The sequence below is a fragment of the Schistocerca piceifrons genome, chromosome 5 (assembly GCF_021461385.2).
Source record: "Schistocerca piceifrons isolate TAMUIC-IGC-003096 chromosome 5, iqSchPice1.1, whole genome shotgun sequence".
Taxonomy (NCBI): domain Eukaryota; kingdom Metazoa; phylum Arthropoda; class Insecta; order Orthoptera; family Acrididae; genus Schistocerca; species Schistocerca piceifrons.
This window is the reverse complement of record NC_060142.1, coordinates 430,315,815-430,336,874: the sequence shown is the minus strand read 5'-3', so window position 1 is coordinate 430,336,874 and position 21,060 is coordinate 430,315,815. Positions and strand designations below refer to the sequence as shown.

Sequence of the window (21,060 nt, the reverse complement as noted above, 5' to 3'; positions counted from 1 at the left end):
CTTGTACCTACACTGAAGCGCCAAAGAAACTGGTACAGGCATTTATAATCAAATACAGAGATATTTAAATAGGCAGAATACGGCGCTGCCTATATAAGACAAAAAATGTCTGGCGCAGTTGTGAGTTCGACTACTGCTGCTACAGTGGCAGGTTATAAGGATTTAAGTGAGTTTGACCATGGTGTTATAGTCGACATACGAGCTATGGGACACAGCATCTCCGAGGTAGCGATGAAGTGGGATTTTCCCATACGACAATTTCACGAGTATGCCGTGAATATCAGGAATCCAATAAAACATCAAATCTCCAACATTGCTGCTGCCGGAAAAGATCCTACAAAAATGGGACCACCGGCAACTGAAGAGAATCGTTCAACGTGATAGAAGTGCATCCCTTCCGCAAATTGCTGCAGATTTCGGTACTGGGCCATCAACAAATGCCATCGTGCGAACCATTCAACGAAACATCATCGATAAGGGCTTTCGGAGCCAAAGGCCCACTCCTGTACCCTTAATGACTGCACGATACGAACCTTTATGCTTCGCGTGGGCCCGTGAACACCGACATTCGACTGTTGTTGACTGGAAACATGTTTACTAGGCGGACGACTCTCGTTTCAAATTGTATCGAGCGTATGGGGACAACCTCATGTATCCATGGACCCTGCATGTCAGCAGGGACCGTTCAAGCCGGTGGAGGCTCTATAATGGTGTGGGGCGCGTGCATTTGAAGTGATATGGGACCCCTGATGCGTCTAGATACGACTCTGACAGTTACAGGTACACATAAGCATCCTTTTTGACCACCTGCATCCATTCATGTCCATTGTGCATTCCGACCGACTTGAAAAATTCCCAACAGGACAATACGACACCCCACACGTTCAGAGTTGCTACAGAGCGACTCCAGGAACACTCTTCTGAGTTTAAACGCTTCCGCTATGACCAAACTCCTCAAACATGAACATTATTGAGCATATCTGCTATGCCTTGGATCGTGCTGTTGTAATCTGCTTACGGATTTATGGACAGCCCTGCAGGATTCATGACGTCAATTCCCTGCATCACTACTTCAGACTTTATTCGGTTCCATGCCACGTGGCATTGTGGCACTTCTGCTCGTGAAGCCCATACACGATATACAGGTGTACCAGTTTCTTTGGCTCTTCAGTGCATATTTTACCATGTAGAGGAAGAGGAGAGAATCATAAATTCCAAATAGCGTGAAACTGATCACGTACCATTTGTAACGAGTGTGCAGTTTATCCGAGATCCCTAAAACTGACAGTCCATGTCCATTATGTACCAAGCAACCGTTTCGAATACTGTTGGTGAAGAGCCGGCCGGGGTGGCCGAGCGGTTCTAGGCGCTACTGTCTGGAACTGCGCGACCGCTACGGTCGCAGGTTCAAATCCTGCCTCGGGCATGGATGTGTGTGATGTCCTTAGGTTAGATGGCTTAAGTAGTTCTAAGTTCTAGGGGACTGATGATCTCAGAAGTTAAGTCTCATAGTGCTCAGAGCCATTTGAACCATTTGAACCATTTGTTGGTGGAGAAATATCATGAAATGTTCGATGGAGGAGAGGTGATAGTTTACAGTTCTAGCAAACTATTACCCAGTGTCCAGTTTCATTAAATGCGACTCCCTCATATCGTTTATGTTATTAATTCCATAGTCTGGGATACTTCGCTCCTAGAATTCCTTTGTACCATTAGAGAGGAGTACATTACTGGCTGACAGATAGTCCCCGCCTTCTCCCTGTCTTTTCCTTCCATAATCTTCTATGACACCATACACAAACAACACATTACACTGCACAAGCACTCCACACAGTCATTTTCACGAAACATATCTACACTTGATAAGTTACAGTGAGGAAAAGAAAAGAGAGACCTCCTTAGAATGTCCACATATGAAGATCCACTAACACTGGTCACAAAGATGAGATTCTAAATAATGATTAGGAAGACACATGTTTAGATTTTCATTACATGGTATCAATAATACGAGTCTAAAAGTCATGGAAACATAATATGGGGTAATGACTTGTGGTCTTCAGTCCGAAGACACGTTTGTTGCTGCTCTCCATGCTACTCTATCCTGTGCAAGCCTCTTCATCTCCGAGTATCTACTGAAACCGAAATCCATTTGACCCTGCTTACTGTACTCGTCTCTTGGTCTCCCCCTACGATTTTTACCCCTCCACACTTCCCTCCATTACTAAACAGGTGATCATTTGATGTCTCAGAATGCATCCTATCAACCGATCGCTTCTTCTTGTCAGGTTATGTCTCAAATTTCTTTTCTACCCAGTTTTGTTCAGTACCTCCTCATTAGTTGCATGATCTACCCATCTATTCTTCAGCATTCTTCTGTAGCACCATAATTCAAGAGGCTCAATCCTCTTGTTGCGCCGCCCGCAGTGGGCGAGCGGTTCTAGGCGCTTCAGTCCGGAACCGCGCGACCGCTACGGTCGCAGGTTCGAATCCTGCCTCGGGCATGGATGTGTGTGATGTCCTTAGGTTAGTTAGGTTTAAGTAGTTCTAAGTTCTAGGGGACTGATGACCACAGATGTTAAGTCCCATAGTGCTCAGAGTCATTTTTCTCTTGTTGCCTAAACGGTTTATTGTCCATGTTTCACTTTGTACGTGGCTACACTGCACATAAATGCCTTCAGAAAGAACTACATTCGATGTTAACAAATTTATCTTCTTCAGAAGCGCTTTTCTTACCAGTGCCAGTCTACATTTTATATCCTCTCTACTTCGGTCTTTATTAGTTATATTGCCGCCCAAATAACAAAAATCATTTACTACTTCAAGTGTCTTGTTTCCTAACGTCATGGTCCCGGCGGAGGTTCGAGTCCTCCCTCGAGCATGGGTGTGTGTGTTTGTCCTTAGGATAATTTAGGTTAAGTAATGTGTAAGCTTCAAGTGTCTTGTTTCCTAACGTCATGGTCCCGGCGGAGGTTCGAGTCCTCCCTCGAGCATGGGTGTGTGTGTTTGTCCTTAGGATAATTTAGGTTAAGTAATGTGTAAGCTTAGGGACTGATGACCTTAGCAGTTAAGTCCCATAAGATTTCACACACATTTCAACATTTTCATAGTTCTAGACAGCTTTGAGTCGTAGAAATAGATTGTCCTTAGAACTTTCTCGCTGAGATATGTATATATCCGCTTTGGATAAAAACGACACCAGCCTCACGATGAACTTTCAAGGTGGACCATAGTTGTTCTTGTAGCTGCGAAGTTTCGCCAATATCTGGAGGACACACGTACGCACGCACGTGCCGACCCACACACGAACACGGCAACACACACACACGCGCAGACATACACCTGTCTCACACTACCCCCAACCGGCGGCGGCCTGCTATTGGCGCAGGCTGTTGTGTGTGCCGTTCAGGGACTACCTGCCGGCCAATGTTGCGAAAGCAGCGGCTGTAGCCTGTTAACCGTGACTGGGGGGAAGGCGGGCTGCTCGTGTATAAATGGCGGTCCGGCCGAGGACCAGGCAGCTTGCCTGCAGAGCAGCCAACAACATGAGGACCGCCACCATCGTCGCACTCGTCGCCGCCTCCATCGCCGCCGCGGTGGACGCCGGCGCCTACTTTGGTAAGTCCCCGCGGGAACCAGCGTCGGCGCAGCGTATCACTCAGGGGCTCCTTTGGTAGGAACGATATTCCCTCAACATCGCTTTCCACCAGAAAACACCAATTATTAGACGGTACTGCCTTCACCGTCAGTGGACACAAAAGTTCTTAAAGGATATGTATCCGCAATTGCTAATATGAACCACCATAGGCTGTATACTAGACTACAGAGAACTTAACGCGAGCGATCGCCTCAACCGCTTCAGCTATCAGTGCGCGAATCACAATCAGACCCAAAATTCGATAATCGTCGTCCATGAACCACAACCTGCACTCGTACAGTACTTATATTTCCGTCCGGTAAGGACAAATTTATTGAGAATCGAGGACTGGTATTGCTGTATAAATACGAAATAGCAGTACCTCTGTTATTAAGAAGTACGGTTCAATGTTGCTTCAGACATGCAAGTATTTACCTCGTTATGTTTCTCACGATTGGCCGATTTCAGTCTCATAGGCCATTCTCAAGTTTTGTCTACAGATCACAAATACAGGAAGTTTATGTTTGGCTTATTAACATACTATAATATATGTGGGCCAGACTAAAATTCGTACTCAAAGGTGCTAACAACATGCCGTAGTTTATTCGACTATTAGCAGCTGTCAAGGCAGTTCCGACAGCGGTAACATGAGTAACGGTTCTCGTTGACTCTATTGGCACATTCCTGGACACTATATGTGCTCACTTTCATAGTTACAGTTAGTTCTATCTAATAAACCAAAGATACAGTATTTTACATCGGTATGTTAACAAACCGAGTGATGCAATACACATCTCTATACGACTTGGCATATTTGAGGCGCGAAATTTAACAAACAAGTTTAGTGTTAATAGTGTTATTAAGATAGTAGATTCGTCTGCAAAAAGCGACAAGTTGCAGAACTTCCATAGCAATAAAGAGTACAATATACAAAGATCTGTTTAGCAACTTAACATCAGCATCCTAATGTTGTTACCAAGTGCCAAAGGGTCTGACGCTCCCGATCGTCGTATGGTGGTTAAACGGGAGGGACGTACACAAATAAGGTTATTAAAATTAAGTACAACTCTCAGCTTTCAACTGACACCACAGTTTACATTCAAAGGCTTGACAATCATTTAGAGAACAAAATTCCCAGATAATGCACAATTTATATACTACTTAATCTTATTTCTTAAATTCCAGCACTTCACCATTTCCATGTACGAGTAGTATCCGTTCTCTTATTCATGCACAATCAAGAAATTTCTCGTCCTACTAAAATCATCCAGAAAACTTCTGTTCTGTTGTTTTCTAAATTCTCTACGTTATCTACACGTATCCCTATCGTCCGATGTATTTGTTTCTCTTCATTTCAAATTCTTGTTCCTTCTTCGATTTCTACTTACACAAGTATCACTTCCGTCAGTAGTGTGATGCATAAAAACGTTTTCTGTTAATATTGTTATAGTTACAGTAAGTGTCGTCTTTTAGAATGTGACAGATAATACCTTCAGGCTTGCAGAATCGAAAAATCGTCAAATTTGCCCACAATTGAGAAATACGTGCTTACCTAAAATGCTGGGTAACGTGTTTTAGTCTACAGACTTTCAGCTGCATCTACACATTCTGTTTTTCTCTCTGTACTTTGTCAAGTGTTTTGTCTGTGCTAGCAGCCGTTTTCAGACAGGATCACACGAAATACGCTTGTCTTCAGCTGATGCAACCATAGTGCTAATCACTGTCCAAGTATACTATTTCTTACTTCCCTCAAGTACAATCCTATTCTTTCTCTCTCTTTAGATTAATAATTTCTGTTAGGTGTGACAAAACCCCATACTTAAGCCCACAACATCTGACTCACCTTTTAAATAGTACAATGGTTTCCTTTTATTAAAAGCGATGTAAATGAGACAGTATGAGTTTTAGTATTAACAACTATATTTTTAAGGCGCTTAGGTCATGGAAAGCGAACTAAATACGCGAGGAATAGAAATAAATGCGCGCCGTGCTTGTTCTGGCAACAGTGACGAAAACAGAGAGTACTAAATGTGAGGAGACTGTTGCGGGTTGTCAGCTCTTTCTGGATCTGTAAGTGTAAATGAATATGCACTGACAGACATGGTAAATAATACATTTTAATCTCAATATCAATAAACAGTTAATCAGTCTGTGTTATGCATTAAGACTGAATAATTTCCAATGGAAATAGCTGTGTGTGTAACCGATTACGCACGTGCTGATGGTGTAATTGGTTTCACATTTACTATTAGTTGACGACACCTGTCACACTTCATGCTTTAAATCTGCGATTGTGCTACATTAACCTTTCTAACCGGCCTCTGTGGTGTCCGGTCCACGTCGAGGTCCCGTAAACTGGAGGTCGCTGTTCCGTAACCGCCTGGAGCATGCCTATGTGTTTTAAAAGTTCCGTTACTATGTGCCTCCTACACAGATCCAGTAGGTAGAAACGCAAGCACGCAAAATGCTACTAAAATACTGTGCGATACAGAAACACAAAGATGGCTGACTTCGGAACTGGCTGTATGGCGTACAAGTCAAATGCCAGTTTATTTAAAAAAAAGAAAAGAAACCTCATGTGAGAGCAGTGATGTTCACCATACGTCACTGTACACCGTAATTATTGTTCAGAAAACTTTATCTTCATTCCAGCTTGTGATCTATATCCATAAAGTAACTGCTCGGCGCTACTCGTACTAGCTTCGGATAACTACCCTACAGTACATGCGTCACATATACATCTATATCAAAATTTGTCGTGTTGACATAAGACGCCTAACATGATAACTGATAACGTAGAAAATCAGTCATATTCAGTAGCATCGGTTGGGAATAAAAATCTGGCATGTAGGAGCAGCATAAAGATAAAAACCTGCTGAATGTATCTCATCATTCATCTCGCTAAACTAGTGTTATCTACATGACAATATACTCGATCGTCCCCACGGAAGATTCGTTACAAACTTAAAATGGTCGAAGCATAAAATTATGGTCACGATTGATAGCAGCAAAAAAATCTAAATTCCAATCTCCTTTACGTGATTCTCTACAGCGTAACGTGGTAAACGTTTTACAGAAAGTTGTGTTTCAGAATACATTTTGTCGGGTGTCTTCCTAATGTAAAGTAGTTATGCAATTGCTAACTTGCATACTTAGAAAAAAATGCGGACTATCGTCAACTATCCAGTTTTCATCTTAATTTTAGTTCACGTTATTCGTGAGCTATTTCCCTTCCTTTATCCAACATTAGTTCAAACATTAAGAAAATTTACGATGTGAAAAATCGTAGAGACAAAATAACTTTAAGAAATTAGTAATACTACAAACCGTCATACGATTCTGAAATTCTTTAATACGTCAAAGTTGCACTTAAATTTCTCAGTGGACACTTCAGGCACTTAACACGTTCTCAGCAAATTTTTCATAGACTGTGCATCCGATGGAGAGTAAAATAATCCTCATATTGCTCGAAAAGCCCACGGGTATACTGCCGGTTCCTGAGGAGCTCAGTTCGTCAGCGCACCTGACGATGGCGACAAGTCTGATCGCCGAAATATTGTGCCCATTGGACACTATGAACCGGCAGTATACCCATGGACTGTTCGAGCAACAAATACACGGGGAGAAACTGAAGAATCACAAATCCTCATATTTTTCATCTGAGAGTGAAACTGTCAAAAATACACATATTTGTCTAAGAACCGTGGTCAACAGCGCACAGCTGCCACACGACACACATTTACTGCGTTTCTTACAAATACCTCTACTGATTTGTTTCGACTCCTGAACGAAGTGTCTTTTTCAGCGCCGGCGGCTCTTTCAGCGCCGGCTTCAGCGCTGGGCGTCAAGGTGTGCGCCGATGACCAACCCGATGTGGCCATCTGTCGCAAGAACGCCCTGCAGCAGGCCATACCAATGCTGGCGCATGGTAAGTCTCACCAGCAAATACAAGAGTTATCGCGAGCAGCGTAACTCTAGTTTTGGAAATGGAAATGAAGTCCCATGCTCCTTGACAGAGCGTAGGGGAACGATTTGGGAGACCCGCACCGCCGTACAGGGCAAGGTCCTAATGGAGGTGGCATAGGGAAACCTTCCCGTGTCCAATGTCTTTCTGTCTGACTCTCACTCTGCCCAAGTATCTGTTTCTCCAGTCCTTTTCTTGCTATAACTTCTTCTTTTTTTCCTGCTGTGAACGAGACCGCCAGACGGTGCTAACACATGAATTACTTTTGATGCTCATTTTCCAATAATGATGCCGTAGAGCAGTACCTCGTATATTTATACTTCCGTTCTCTGGAGGGTAACGTTTTCATTTATTTTGTTTATTTCTTCCTCTCAGTATTCGAGGACCCATAATAACTAAGGCTAAATGATAATGGTTCGAGCCATTACATACACTCTACTTAAGTGTAAAGCTGCCATCGGTGGAAAGGTTGGTTTGAACACGACAGTCTATTATTAGGCCTGGTTTTACTTAAGTGGGTATTCCCTTGCCATCCTCTGAATTGATTTATCCAGCCATCCAGTTATAGAAACACCTTTAGTTTAACATGGAATCAGAGCCCCATTGCAAATCGGCATTTTTTACATTAGCAAACATTTCTAAACTAAATGTTCCTAGGATTAGGCTTTCACATCCACTGAACCAAGGAAACAAACGAACGTTGATAAACACACGAAAAGAATATCTTTCAAATAGTGTATTGACACGAGGCCTCTGTTGTGAAATACTTTCAACGCCTGTGAAGACTTACTGACGAGAATAAATGGGTTGTGAAGTGTTAACGTCCTTTAATTAAAATGTGAAGCTATAAACTTCCGTAAGTGCCTTTTTCACTGCTGTCGGGATCCTACTGAGATTGGAACTTGCAGAAAAGTATATTCTGTACAATAGTTCAGAAAGCGTTATCTCAGTACAAATTGAATATCTCTCTGGAGTTCACTGAATGAATAGTGCAGTTTCTATTAAACGAGTAACCGCAAGTCCCACGAGTAAATCCGAGCGAGGTGGCGCAGTGGTTAGCACACTGGACTCGCATTCGGGAGGACGACGGTTCAAGCACGCGTCCGGCTATCCTTATTTAGGTTTTCCGTGATTTCCCTAAATCGCTTCTGTCAAATGTCGGGATGATTCCTTTGAAAGGGCACGGTCGACTTCCTTCCCTAATCCGACGGGACCGATGACCTCGCTGTTTGGTCCTCTCCCCAAATCAACCAACCGACCATGAATAAATGCATATACCGGGCAGCTTGCTAAGAAGTTCTAGATATTTAAACAATAGCGTACACGAAGATTCTGAACAAACCTCACCCTCTTTGGTCGCTCGTTGTGTTGTTTTAAGATGCGGCTTGTGACCTATCAACAGAGCAGTGGATATTTACAGTCACATACTGTGTATTAAGTGCTTCTTTAAATACTTTTCTCCAGTTTCTTTGAAATTTCTGATCTCTCGTTACACGCCTAACCCCAACAGAACTGTGCAGCTCAGCTGTAACTTTGAGTGGCAAACAAATAGTCTAATATGTAGATGCAAGCAATGTTGTGTCTTTCAAGTACTAGTGGTCTATAGTACTGTACTCATACGAAGTATCTTCAACTCTTTGTAATTAATTTCGTTGCTTTATAGCTTTCCGATGTCCCAAGGGAACGCAGAGAGAATATTAATAAGTTGGGGTCCCAATATAGTAACCGATAACGCCATCATAAACATGGCTCTCTATGAACTTTTGAGTTTTTAGTGAAGGGCTACTACCCGACAAATTAACGGCTATGGAAAGACATTCGTAGAGCTATTCGAGTTGCTTTCCCTTCTTTCCAAATAATTTGCGCTGCACTTAAAGTTTTGTAACGTCTTTCCTAAACTTATGCTGGGTGGTGACTACATTGATCAGCAGCACAAAACCGTCATTCTTTCAATCTATTGTTCATACGTGCAATGGGAAGCCATAGTGGACCATATCAAGCGTATAGGAGGTTCCTCGAGATATTTAAACCCAGCCGCATCCAAGCAGTTAGTTCAAACGTCGAATGCTCTAGTGGAGTGTAGCTCGTGATTACTGAAGCAGTGGTGGAGTTTCAGTCAAGCGGTCGACGACATCAAGCGCCTCCGCGATTTGTGCGGTAACTGTAATACAGAATACTACGAGTGATACAAGATAATCGGGGTTCGATGTTGCAGGCATCATGTCTACATTCCCTCTCCGAACGGTTAAAAAAAATCAAGTCGTATGCCATAAAGTTGTGAAAATGTCCCGTCATGTTTTGCCTTTTAATGCAGATTTCATGTGTGAGAAAATCTAACGGTGTTCAATCAGATGGAAATGATAAATGTTAAAGTATCATGCTGTTTTTACAATCTTAAAATTGCTTCAGTGTTAAGGAGTTGGCCCGAAAATCCAACCCGTTCTTCCGCAATTGCTGGCTTTCCTTTCTCCCACGTTCCCGCAATTTCTCCAAACGTTTTCTGTTAACCTTTTCACCAACGTGTTCCCTTTTTTATACTATGTCTTATATATTGAAGACAACAAGAAACATTTTCCTGAACATGGAACGACTCACCATTTTGTACTGCCGTGGGAAATATAGTGATCAGCAGTATTTACGGGACCTTCATAAATATGCACAAATCGCTAATTCTAACAAAACTCTTAAAAATTGAACTCATTATTAATTCGTTCCAAACTGTCGGAAAAAAAAGTTATACTCTTATCCTTTCCTTTCGGTCAACAGACAACTTTTGCAGTACCGTTTTGGCAATCAGGTTTCTCATGTTCAGATCTTCTCTTAAAATGCGTCGAACGCTTTCTCTTCGATTCGTAACGTTGCGGCAGTACCAGGAACACTTCATCTTTGGTCTACTCGTATCGCTTCTCAAGCTTTTTCGATCTTTTCCTCGAATCTGTATGCGAGTGACTACCCTAATATTCATTTCCTGACAAAGAAGCATTTTTAGAGAGCAACTGAGGCATAGTCTTCTTCAGACACCTTTTCACCTTCTTCGGAAATATTACTGGAACGCCTAGTGCTACCAACTAATCTGCCCTCCAAGACATAAAACCTTCGATTTATTCTTCCAAGACGCGTGATGTGATGTCTACTGCCTTCTCGTGAATTGTGGACACCTACAAGAACAGCACTGCCTCACTTTGCATTTTATGTTTTGGGGGCATAAGACAGAAACACATAAAAACACTCCGTGTTCACCAATTACTACTTTGTGTACATCAGCAACATTCCCTTCATTTCTTCGGGAACTCTACTAAGCATCTAAATATGGTAGAATAACGCACTGAACACATTTCCTGGCAAGGTTCAACACTGTCAGCAGTCGGAAGTGTAGAACGATTAACTAGCTACAATGAGGCCTAATTAGATTCGGAGGACAGGATCGGTGCAGAAGAAAGAGGTAGGCAACCAGTCAAGATATTCTCGAAAGAACTATTACGGCATTTGCCGGAAGTGATTAAGGAAAAACATCTCGGCGTCCAAATAGATCGCTACTCGTCCTGAATGCGAGAGCACTACCTCACAACTTGACAATATCGCTTGGCGTCAACCCTCGATGAAGCTGCTTCTCAAAAATGTTCGCCATTCTTATTTGTCTGACAAGAACATTTTTTGACGGGACGTATGTGATGTCCAGACGTAGTAGATCGGTAGGCAATGTCTAGCACTTGTACGCTCTTGGCGAAATTCTGTCTTCACTTAATTTGAGTGGTGAGTTTAAAATGTGATTGTGTACTTAAGTCAACTGTGCTAGCTACATGTATTGAACATTTTCGTCTCGATGCTAACTACATTCGAATAAAAGTTGTCGAAAGCACTCGCTAATTGAGAACAAGCACGGTGTTCAAGAGGATCCAGCTTGGATAAAGTAATATTAGTTGGCTACATGTGTCGCTCAGTTACTTCGCAGATAATGTTGCGAGCACGTTAGCACAGCTCTTCACGTGGACCGTAAAGCCGAGTCGTTTCAAAGTGAGAGTCGCTGACAACGCAACTGGTTTCGCGAGCCCGCTTCAGTTCTACAGAACGGCACATCTTACACGGATAGTAACGTGGATATGACTGGATAGCAAGTGCACTACTCTCCCAGCTGGTGTGCAAACACGTTCACAACCTCTTGTAGCGGGAGCTACAACATTGGCACGGGGCCAGTGTCTGCGTTCCCGACAACAGCTCTAGGAAGGTCACCCTCAGCGCCTGCACATATACGCTCTACTACTTCGTTTCTCATCAAGGACACTGTCAGTGGTATCGAAACTGCTGAAGCAGTAAACGGGCACTGACAAGGATATGGTAGACTACAGTTCGTGACTATTGAATTCCGTGTCAAGTGTGTCGTATCTTAAATATGCAAAAACGTCGCTGTTCGCGGCAGTGAAGGCAATATACACTGGTGTGTAAAACTTAAGACGAAAGAAAAGTTCGCATGACGTGTCACAGCCGAGTAACATAGCTCGATGGAACTTGGACAGTACATAGAAAGAACTGCAACAGTATAATACAGAAGGTAACTACAGGAAATACGCTATGAGACCAACAAAAGTGACACTTTTATTCAATGACAATAATCACACTGAAGTCACCACGAATTATGCTGGTCCGCTAGATATTAATAAATGCGTGTCATGGTTCTTAACAGGGTGTGTGATCGTCACGGACTACAATACGTGCTCTGCAACAAGGCCACGAGATCGGTAAGGAGTACCTGTGGTACAGTGTACCATTGCTCCACCAGCGAGGTTGAGAACTGATGCCTGGTCGTTGGTGCATGTGGACATGCTGCGATATGTCTCCCCGAGGCATCCTACAAGTGCTCCGTGCGATTTAAGGCGGAGAAACGGGTAGGCCAACCCATTCGCCGAACATTCTCTTATCTACATCTACATTATGCTCCGCAAGCCACCTAATGGTGTGTGGCGGAGAGCACTTTCGGTACCACTACCTGATCCCTCCAACCCTGTTCCGCTCACGAATAATGCGTCGGAAGACAATATGCGAGGTGTATGTGGGAAGAAATAATATGTTGTCCAACTCCTCCTGAAAAGTGCTGTCCCGAAATTTCAATAGTAAATCTATCCGTGATTCATAACGCCTCTCTGGTAACGTCAGCCAGTGGAGTTTGTTTAGTATCTCCGTAAAGCTCTCTCGCCAGCTAAACGATCCCGTGACGAAACGCGCCGCTTTTCGTTGGATCTTCTCTATCTCCTCTATCAGTCCTACCCGATAGAGATCCCACGTGGATGAACTATACTAAAGAATGGGGCGAACAAGCGCCTTATCAGCCACTTCTTTCGTGAATGAGCTATATTTCCTTAAGAGATCTTCCGATGAATCTGAGTAGGGTATTTGCTTTTCCCATTATCTGTTTTATGTGGTCGTTCCACTTAAGATCGCTCTGGATACTTACGCGTAGATATTTTACGGCAGACACTGCCTCCAGCTGTTTGTCATCAATAGTGTAGCTGTACAGTAGTGGATTTCTTTTCCTATGTATGCGCAATGTGATACATCTATTTACGTTCTCGCTCCAGGCAAATGCCGGGATGGTTCCTTTCAAAGGGCACGGCCGACTTCCTTCCCCGTCCTTCCCTAATCCAATGAGACCGATGACCTCGCTGTCTGGTCTCCTTCCCCGAAACAACCAACCTATTTACGTTCAGTGTCAACTGCCAGAGCCTGCACCATTCATCAGTTATCTGCAGGTCGTTCTGCAAATTCTTATTCTACGTTGCTACTTTGGTATAGACAAATGCATTATCTGCGAATAGCCTTAAAGAGCATCCGACGCTTCCTACTAGATCATTCATATATACTGTGAACAGCAACGATCCTATCACACTTCCCTGTAGTACTCCGGATATTACTTTTACATCTGTCGATTTCGTTCCCTTTGTTCCGATTTTGTTTCGTTCCATGAGCTTCTTCACCTGTGCAGTTAATTGCGCTGGCGCTTTGCCGTTCATATAGCTTAAGACAGGGCCGGACGCAACACCCAAAAGACGTACATGGGAAAGGAGTACAGTGTTACAGAAACACGACCAGTGAGCTCACCATGTTCAAAGATTTAGAGGCCATTGCGCTCATGCAATACTATGCTTACCCTCACCAGAACACCCTGACCACCAAAACGATCATGCTCGACAATGAAACTTCCTGGCAGATTAAAACTGTGTGCCGGACCGAGACTCGAGCTCGGGACCTTTTCTGCCAGAAGTAAAGCTATGAGGACGACGCGTGAGTCGTGCTTGGGTAGCTCATTTGGTAGAGCACTTGCCCTCGAAAGGCAAAGGTCCCGAGTTTGAGTCTCGATCCGGCACACAGTTTTAATCTGCCAGGAAGTTTCATATCAGCGCACACTCCGCTGCAGAGTGAAAATCTCATTATGCTTGACAGTGTTCATGGGTGCTTTATGTGTTCCCAGCTGTCGCCATACGGACGTACCTCCAGAATCTCTAGTCCGACCAAATCTGCTCTCATCCGATCACACTCCTTGTTGGTTCAGTCCCTATGCTGTTGGCACCATCACAAACGGCGCTGCCAATGACTGGGTGTCAACGAAGCGCACTGTACTGGTCTTCGTACAGAGAGACCACCCCTATTCACTGTGGAGCATGAGATTACGTGCCGTGCAGTCCTGTTACATGTGATTGCAATTGCACATTACTGTCTGAACGTAGGTTCTCTTTCTGCCTGTTCCATTATGTAGCGATCATCTGCTGTTGTAGTTGACCCTGGTCGACCACCTACTTTCCCTCGGGCAGCAGTTCCTGGGATTGGAACGCTGCCCATGCATCTGAAGCAATGCTGTGAGCAATACCAAACTCTATGGCTGCAGCCGTCACACTTCGTCCTCCTTCCAGTTTCCCAATCATTCTTCCCCGTGAGATGTCAACCAGATGTCTCCGGGCCTTGCTGTAATGAAGAGCACCACCACAACACACCATAACTGCTCGCTGATTGACACCTCTTTTCTTTTCCCGTTCCTTCAGTTGCCTCGTGTTGCAGGGCCAGCCCATTTGGCGCTACAGGCACGCTGACTTCACATCAAGTGACATTCAGATTTCTGTACACGACTAGGAGACCTCTGGCCACATGCTCCCGCAGTTTCATTCATTTTCACCGAGTTGTTATTATGTTATGCTTCTTCATCTATCCTTAAGTTTTACAGAGCAGTGTACGTCTAGAAGTGAGTCGTATGTGTACTAGTATGTTCCTTGCGTGGATGGCTGTAGCGATTGGTTGCAGTACATAGGTTGTGTTCTTATAAGGAATTTGCTACTGGCACAACGGCTACCCCTCTCTCCTAGCATTGAGATTAAAGTTCCAATTCGACGGAAACATCAACACTGTCGCATAGCTTCACTGCACGAGGAGCTGCAGGGATGATTGGCATTAGACACATGATATTGGCACACAGTCGGATGGTCAAAAACGATGTATCCTAATTTTTCCTCCCTTACCTCCCACACTAGCGATGAAAATTTCTACCAAAGCCGTAAGAAAAGGATTCAGAAAACAATAGAGACACACTTTAATCTTTCCTAAAGAAAGTTTATTCCTCAAGACACACCCTCTTTCACGTCACGTATCCAACACATCTCTCTTTCCAGGTATACCGAGCATCGGCGCGTCGCCCATTGACCCTCTGGACAATCTGCCGCCGCTAGTGTTCAACGTGAACCAGCCTGGCATCACCATTAACTTCGAACTCAAGAACAGCAGGATGCTGGGACACGGACGCGCTGTTCTAGAGGATCTCAAGTGAGTATCCGTCCGTCCTTTGTTGTAAGTTGATCTTGTAACTGTAACACCTTCCATGCGTGTCACACTTCTTCTTCATTGTGGCTACAAGAGCCATAAATTTATTAAATGAATGCGACATTTTCCACTTAAGCTGCCATATATTTAAACTTTAATGTAAAATTTGTTATTTGACCTAGTGTATGATAAAGTATTTAGAATGCTCGACTGGAACTATGTCATATTCAGATATTACATATTCTGATAATGGTTTGAAAATGAACGCAATTGTTCGAAACCACGCACCATTAAAGACGCAACTGTGATACAAAACTATGTAAATAATAAATAAAGCATTCTGTTCCGCCTTAGTTTAATGTGACATTTTATACTGGAGTTTACACGAAATGAACAGGCACTCACTTTCATCTTCCTCTCAAGTAGTTAATCAAATTATTTGCTGTTACCCATTTATATTAGAGGCTTCAAGGTCGTCTCATCCAACAGATCAGCAGAAAATGTTACATTCATGAAGTGAGATTTCCTTTTCCTTCACTTTTATGGCACTACTGCTTTACAATAAGATATTAACTTTCACTAAGAGCATCTCTTATTTCTTTCTCCTCCAACGCGTTTTTTCGTAAATCCCCTCACTTCCGTGCACATACTGCCCTACAATATTCATCCACTCAAAAAAACTAACTAGTATGTTCAACAAGAACTGACCATATTTTCCGTTCCTCAGTTTTTTTTACAAATAGCTCTCTGAATCATTCACTGATTTTCCCATTTTACTACTTCTAAAGTAAGCATCAGAGTTGCTTGATCCACAATTATGATTATTATCCAATAATGTTAGGAAACAATTTAGACAGTACAAAACTTAAGCGTAACCAAGATATCGCATTCTACTCACATGACTCTGCCATCTTGATGTTTCAGCTTGCTTATGCTTTAGATAATTAGGTGAAATGAGCAAAGAACACTTGTTTGTATTTCTGCAGCGTGGACACAAATGCGGTCACCATTCGCGTGCTGACCCACGTTCCTGGCGAGTTCATTTTCGACGGTGACCATACCATCGATGCCTACGTCTTTGGCGTGCCCTACAAGGGCAGTGGACGATTCACGCTTGTCGAAAGTAAGTACTGTAGCTTTCATATTATTTGTAATAATGTTCTTTGTAATAACGATGTAGGAATGAAGGGAAAAAATAAGCAAACAAAGTGTGAGGGAGGGTTCCGCCACCATCTATTTTATTTGTGAAAGAAGTAAGAGAACAATTCGAAGAAGAATTGAAATACGAACAAGAATGTTCCCTACAACATTAACACAGTAGTCTTCAATCTTCCGTACCAAACTAAGAAGCGTAAAGGCAATATATCTGAAAGTTACATTATCTGATTAATATCATCTGGACACCGCTGTGTAATGCGGAATTGAGCACTACATGTGACAAGAGGTGTAACCGCCAATATAAAAGGAGGCGAGGAGTATTGTGTTGTAGGTAGCGAAGCAGTAACAACAGAATTGATCGGTCAAGAGTGCTCTGTGTATGAATGTGTCACCTGAGTAACAAGTCCATAGGGAACGTTTCAACCATTCCAAAGATACCGTAAGATACTGTTGGCCATCTTATTGTGAATTGGAAATGCAAAAGAATAATCAATGGTAAACGAAGATCAGAAAGGTTGGTTCAAATGGCTCTGAGCACTATGGGACTTAACATCTGTGGTCATCAGTCCCCTAGAACTTAGAACTACTTAAACCTAACTAACCTAAGGACATCACACACATCCATGCCCGAGGCAGGATTCGAACCTGCGACCGTAGCAGTCGCGCGGTTCCGGACTGAGCGCCTAGAAGCGGATCAGAAAGGTTTTATGCATTGACGGGCAGGGACCGTCGATCATTGTGCAGGGTGGATGCAATCACTGATGAGTTCAAAAGTGCTACCAACAGACTTGCTAGCACAACTACTGTGCTTAGGAAGTTATAAAGAATGGGGTACAATGATCGGGCAGCTTCTCATAAGCCATACATTTGTGTTGTCAGTGCCAGACGAAGCTTAAGGCGGTGCAAAGAGCAACGCCATATAGTATTGGGTGACTGGAAACAAGTGATTTGGAGTAAAGAATGTCACAGTATCCTGTGACAATCCCACACTGCACTATGTGGCAATCCGATGAAAGGGTTTAGATAGGGTGAAAGCCTGAAGACGTTACCTGCTGTGATATGTAATCCCAACAGCACACTGCGAAGAGAGTGATGTTACTGAATGGGAATGTTGCTTGTGGCTTGGGTGTGGTCCCCTTATGACACTTAAGAGAACGCTAAATACAGAAGAATAGGAACACATTTCACACCATAGTGTGCTGCGTACAGTAGAGGAGCAGCTCGGGGACTGACTGTTAGTATCAGCATGACAGTGTATCGGCATGACTCAATCTGTGAGGCAATTATTTGTGGACAAAATCGTTTCTGAAACAGCGGGCCTGCTCAGAGTCCCGACCTGAACTCAGTGAAACGTCTTTGGGATGAATTAGAACGTGGACTTTCCTCCGGACTGCATCGTCCAACATCACTACCTTCCCTTGATGAGACAGTTGAGGGAGGTCAGTCATGATGATGTGCAAACACACCCCATGTTAATGTCCACTAAGAGGTGCACGGATACTTTTCATCACGTTCGCACCTTTAATTTACATGCCTCGTAAACAGTAATAGTAATTTCTCTTTTAGGCAATTCAAATAAGTAGACACGAATGACGTTGTGGAGAGAGATTAGCAGTGGGGGGGGGGGGGGGGGGGTAACTTAAGGCGAGAAGAGACTTGTTTTTCCACCTGTTGTTTAAGTATCCACTTGGCAGCTTACCAGTCGACATTTTAGGATGTTAATGACGTTGAAGTCTTTGGATAATTGTTTACGATGGGTTATTCTCTGTCCGCAGTCGACTCCGGCGTGGAGATGATTTACTCCGGCCACCCCGTGCCGGGCCCTGACGGCCGCACCTACCTGCAGCTGACCAGCGGCGAGTGCAAGCTGGACTACGGAGCGACCACATACAAGCTCACCGGTGTCTACGGAGACTACCCTCCATTTGGTAAGTCTCAAAATCTGTTGCACTTGACTGACATTACCTGATGAGCCACAACTGCGCAAAAACGACGCGTATCTGCAGTTTTAGGAACAGCCTCCATTATACGTTTAAATAAGAAAACACAGTAGTGTTAGATGATAAGATTAGAAGAACAATCCAGATGGAGAGCTGAGAACCCACACACAGCAAGGCCCGATAGTAGTTTTTGGCTAACACTCTAAATTTTGTTCGGATGGCGTCCAGCAAGAGCGTTTATAGACCACCTTACTGTAAATAGGAGGTGTGTGAAAGTAAGCTATGAGGGCAATGGGGACTCCACAGAGACCTCAGCCCGTCGCTGTTATGCAGTGATACGTAAGTCGTTTTCTAAAAAGGAAAAGGAGTAAGATCTGCATCGAGTTTTTCTCTAGTGACATGCCTTCCTCGGTTCAAGACGAGCTGAAGCTAGAGGTACCACTAATTCCGCACATGTAGCGAAACATCTCGTCACTTACTGTTGTGAAAGGTGTTCAATTAATTTCTTTTGAGAGCCCATGTTGAAACTCCTGAACTGAAGCAAAATGTCACTTTTCGAAAATGGCAATGGTTCCAAGTTCGACTACCGGTCCGGCGCACAGTTTAATAATCTTCTCGTGTGTATACAACCCATATTATTAAGTGCTTTTACTTTCTTCCGAGAGCACAAGTCTTATAAATGCCAAACAATTCAGTACTACACATTCAAATGATAATAATTTTGAGAAAAAATTTCTCACTGCAGTGGAGTGCGCGCCGATTTGAAACTTTCTGTTAGATTAAAGCAGTGTGCCGCACCGGGACTCGAAACTAGGACATCTACCATACGCGAGCAACTGCTCTCTCAGCTCTACTATCCAAGCCCGACTCACGACTTGCCCTCACAGCTTTACTTCCGTCAGCACCTCCTCTCCTGCCTTCAAAAATTCAGAGAGTTGCTCCTGTATGGCTTGCGGAACTAGCAACTCCTGGAAGAGAAGATATTGAGGAGACATGGTTCCAGGTCGCAAGTTCTAGACCTGTTCCAGCACACAGTTTAATGACTTTGCTGAGTGAGAACAACCCATATTATTAAATGCTCCTTGGTAGTATCATGAAGCTAAATTTCCGTGTCGATTCCTACAGTAATGTTTGCAGTAAAGGTGCCCATTCGTAATATTTTCCATGTGAGTTCAGTACCTAACAAGCGTCGGTCAGTTGGTCTAAACAGTATAGGACTTGAACTGGATAGCAAGATCGAATTACTGTCAGTTTTAAGTATGGCAGTATGGAGTTTCCTTTCGGTACTTTTTAACTCGAGTACGGGGTTGTTTGATATTCTTTGAATTGAATACGTACTTACCTGCACAGTATCATTGAAGAATACAATTTCATTCTTAAATTCAGTAACGTACTAAGTAAATGTGCAGTTTACCCAAGGGTTCCGTACTGGTAAGTACGTCTTACATTCGAGTAAGATGAAGCGAAGAGCTAGAGATTAAATACATAGAAACTTTTGTAACAACAAAAAACCACATTTCAATAATAGGGTTAAAGAAATACTGTGTTATTAAGAAGACAGTTTTAAAAGGAAAGGGAACATAAGTTCAGCAAGTTTTTGAAACGCGACGCTCTTCTTGCAGAAGGAAGAACAAAAAAGAAAAAAACAGAACCTAGTATTCCTCTCCCATTTCACGATGCGAAGGGCAAATATGGAGACCATCAGATACTAAATATATGCTTCTGTCAGCCATTTTCTTTGTCAAAATTAGCTTTTAATACACAAGACTTCACTTTAGCTCGTGTTCTTGTTTTAGGTATGTACCACATTCGCTTCCTTACGTCCCCTCCCCACCAATAGCTTGACAGATTCTGAAGGTGAATTACCTTGTACGTAACGGACGTAAACACAACTCTGAAATTACTTGTCTATCGATAACACAGTCTTAATTTTGTTCCGTTACACTCCGATGTCGAGTCCCTCTAACGTGGTGCGACGTTTGCTCAGTCTGACGTAATCTTTGTGTCCGCTCTGCACAGTGGAGGCGCTGGGCAAGTTCATCACGGAGGTGACGTCCCCCGTGGTGGAGAAGCTGATCGCGCCGCCCGTGGAGGCGTGGATGGCCGACATCTACCGCAGCCGCGCCCAGCAGGTGTTCAGCACGGTGCCCTTCGACGTGCTCTTCCCCAAGACGCTGGCCATCGACGGCTTCTACAGGGCCTTCTACCCGCACTACTAGCGCGGTTGCTACCAAGCAACCTTTTAATGTTGCCAAATAGTATTTTCGTACATCATTATCAACGAATGTCATATATATTTGAGTATAACAACTTAATCAAAAAATAAAAAACTATAATACCCTATATCAGTGTGATTATTTACTTCTCTGTTCAAAATGGTTCAAATGGCTCTGAGCACTGTGGAACTTAACATCTTAGGTCATCAGTCCCCTAGAACTTAGAACTACTGAAACCTAACTAACCTAAGGACATCGCACACATCAATGCCTAAGGCAGGATTCGAACCTGCGACTGGAGCGGTCGCGCGGTTCCAGACTGAAGCGCCTAGAACCGCTCGGCCACAC

At 43.4% G+C, this 21,060-nt stretch overlaps 1 protein-coding gene across 1 annotated transcript; it reads left to right on the top strand.

Moving 5' to 3' along the window:
- The first annotated feature begins 3,499 nt into the window (after window positions 1-3,499).
- LOC124798665 (putative beta-carotene-binding protein) lies at window positions 3,500-20,851 on the top strand. Its single transcript, XM_047262165.1, has 6 exons — window positions 3,500-3,615; window positions 7,440-7,562; window positions 15,251-15,401; window positions 16,385-16,521; window positions 18,332-18,484; window positions 20,516-20,851. The coding sequence occupies exons 1-6, from the start codon at window positions 3,543-3,545 to the stop codon at window positions 20,713-20,715; spliced, it is 837 nt and encodes a 278-aa protein (XP_047118121.1). The 5' UTR covers window positions 3,500-3,542; the 3' UTR covers window positions 20,716-20,851.
- The last annotated feature ends 209 nt before the right edge of the window (window positions 20,852-21,060 follow it).

Excerpts from the sequence above, each read along its gene's own strand:
- LOC124798665 (XM_047262165.1), top strand. The coding sequence starts at position 3,543 with ATGAGGACCGCCACCATCGTCGCACTCGTCGCCGCCTCCATCGCCGCC. Across the intron at positions 7,563-15,250 it reads CATACCAATGCTGGCGCATG|GTATACCGAGCATCGGCGCG; the intron begins GTAAGTCTCACC and ends CTCTCTTTCCAG. Across the intron at positions 16,522-18,331 it reads ACGATTCACGCTTGTCGAAA|TCGACTCCGGCGTGGAGATG; the intron begins GTAAGTACTGTA and ends CTCTGTCCGCAG.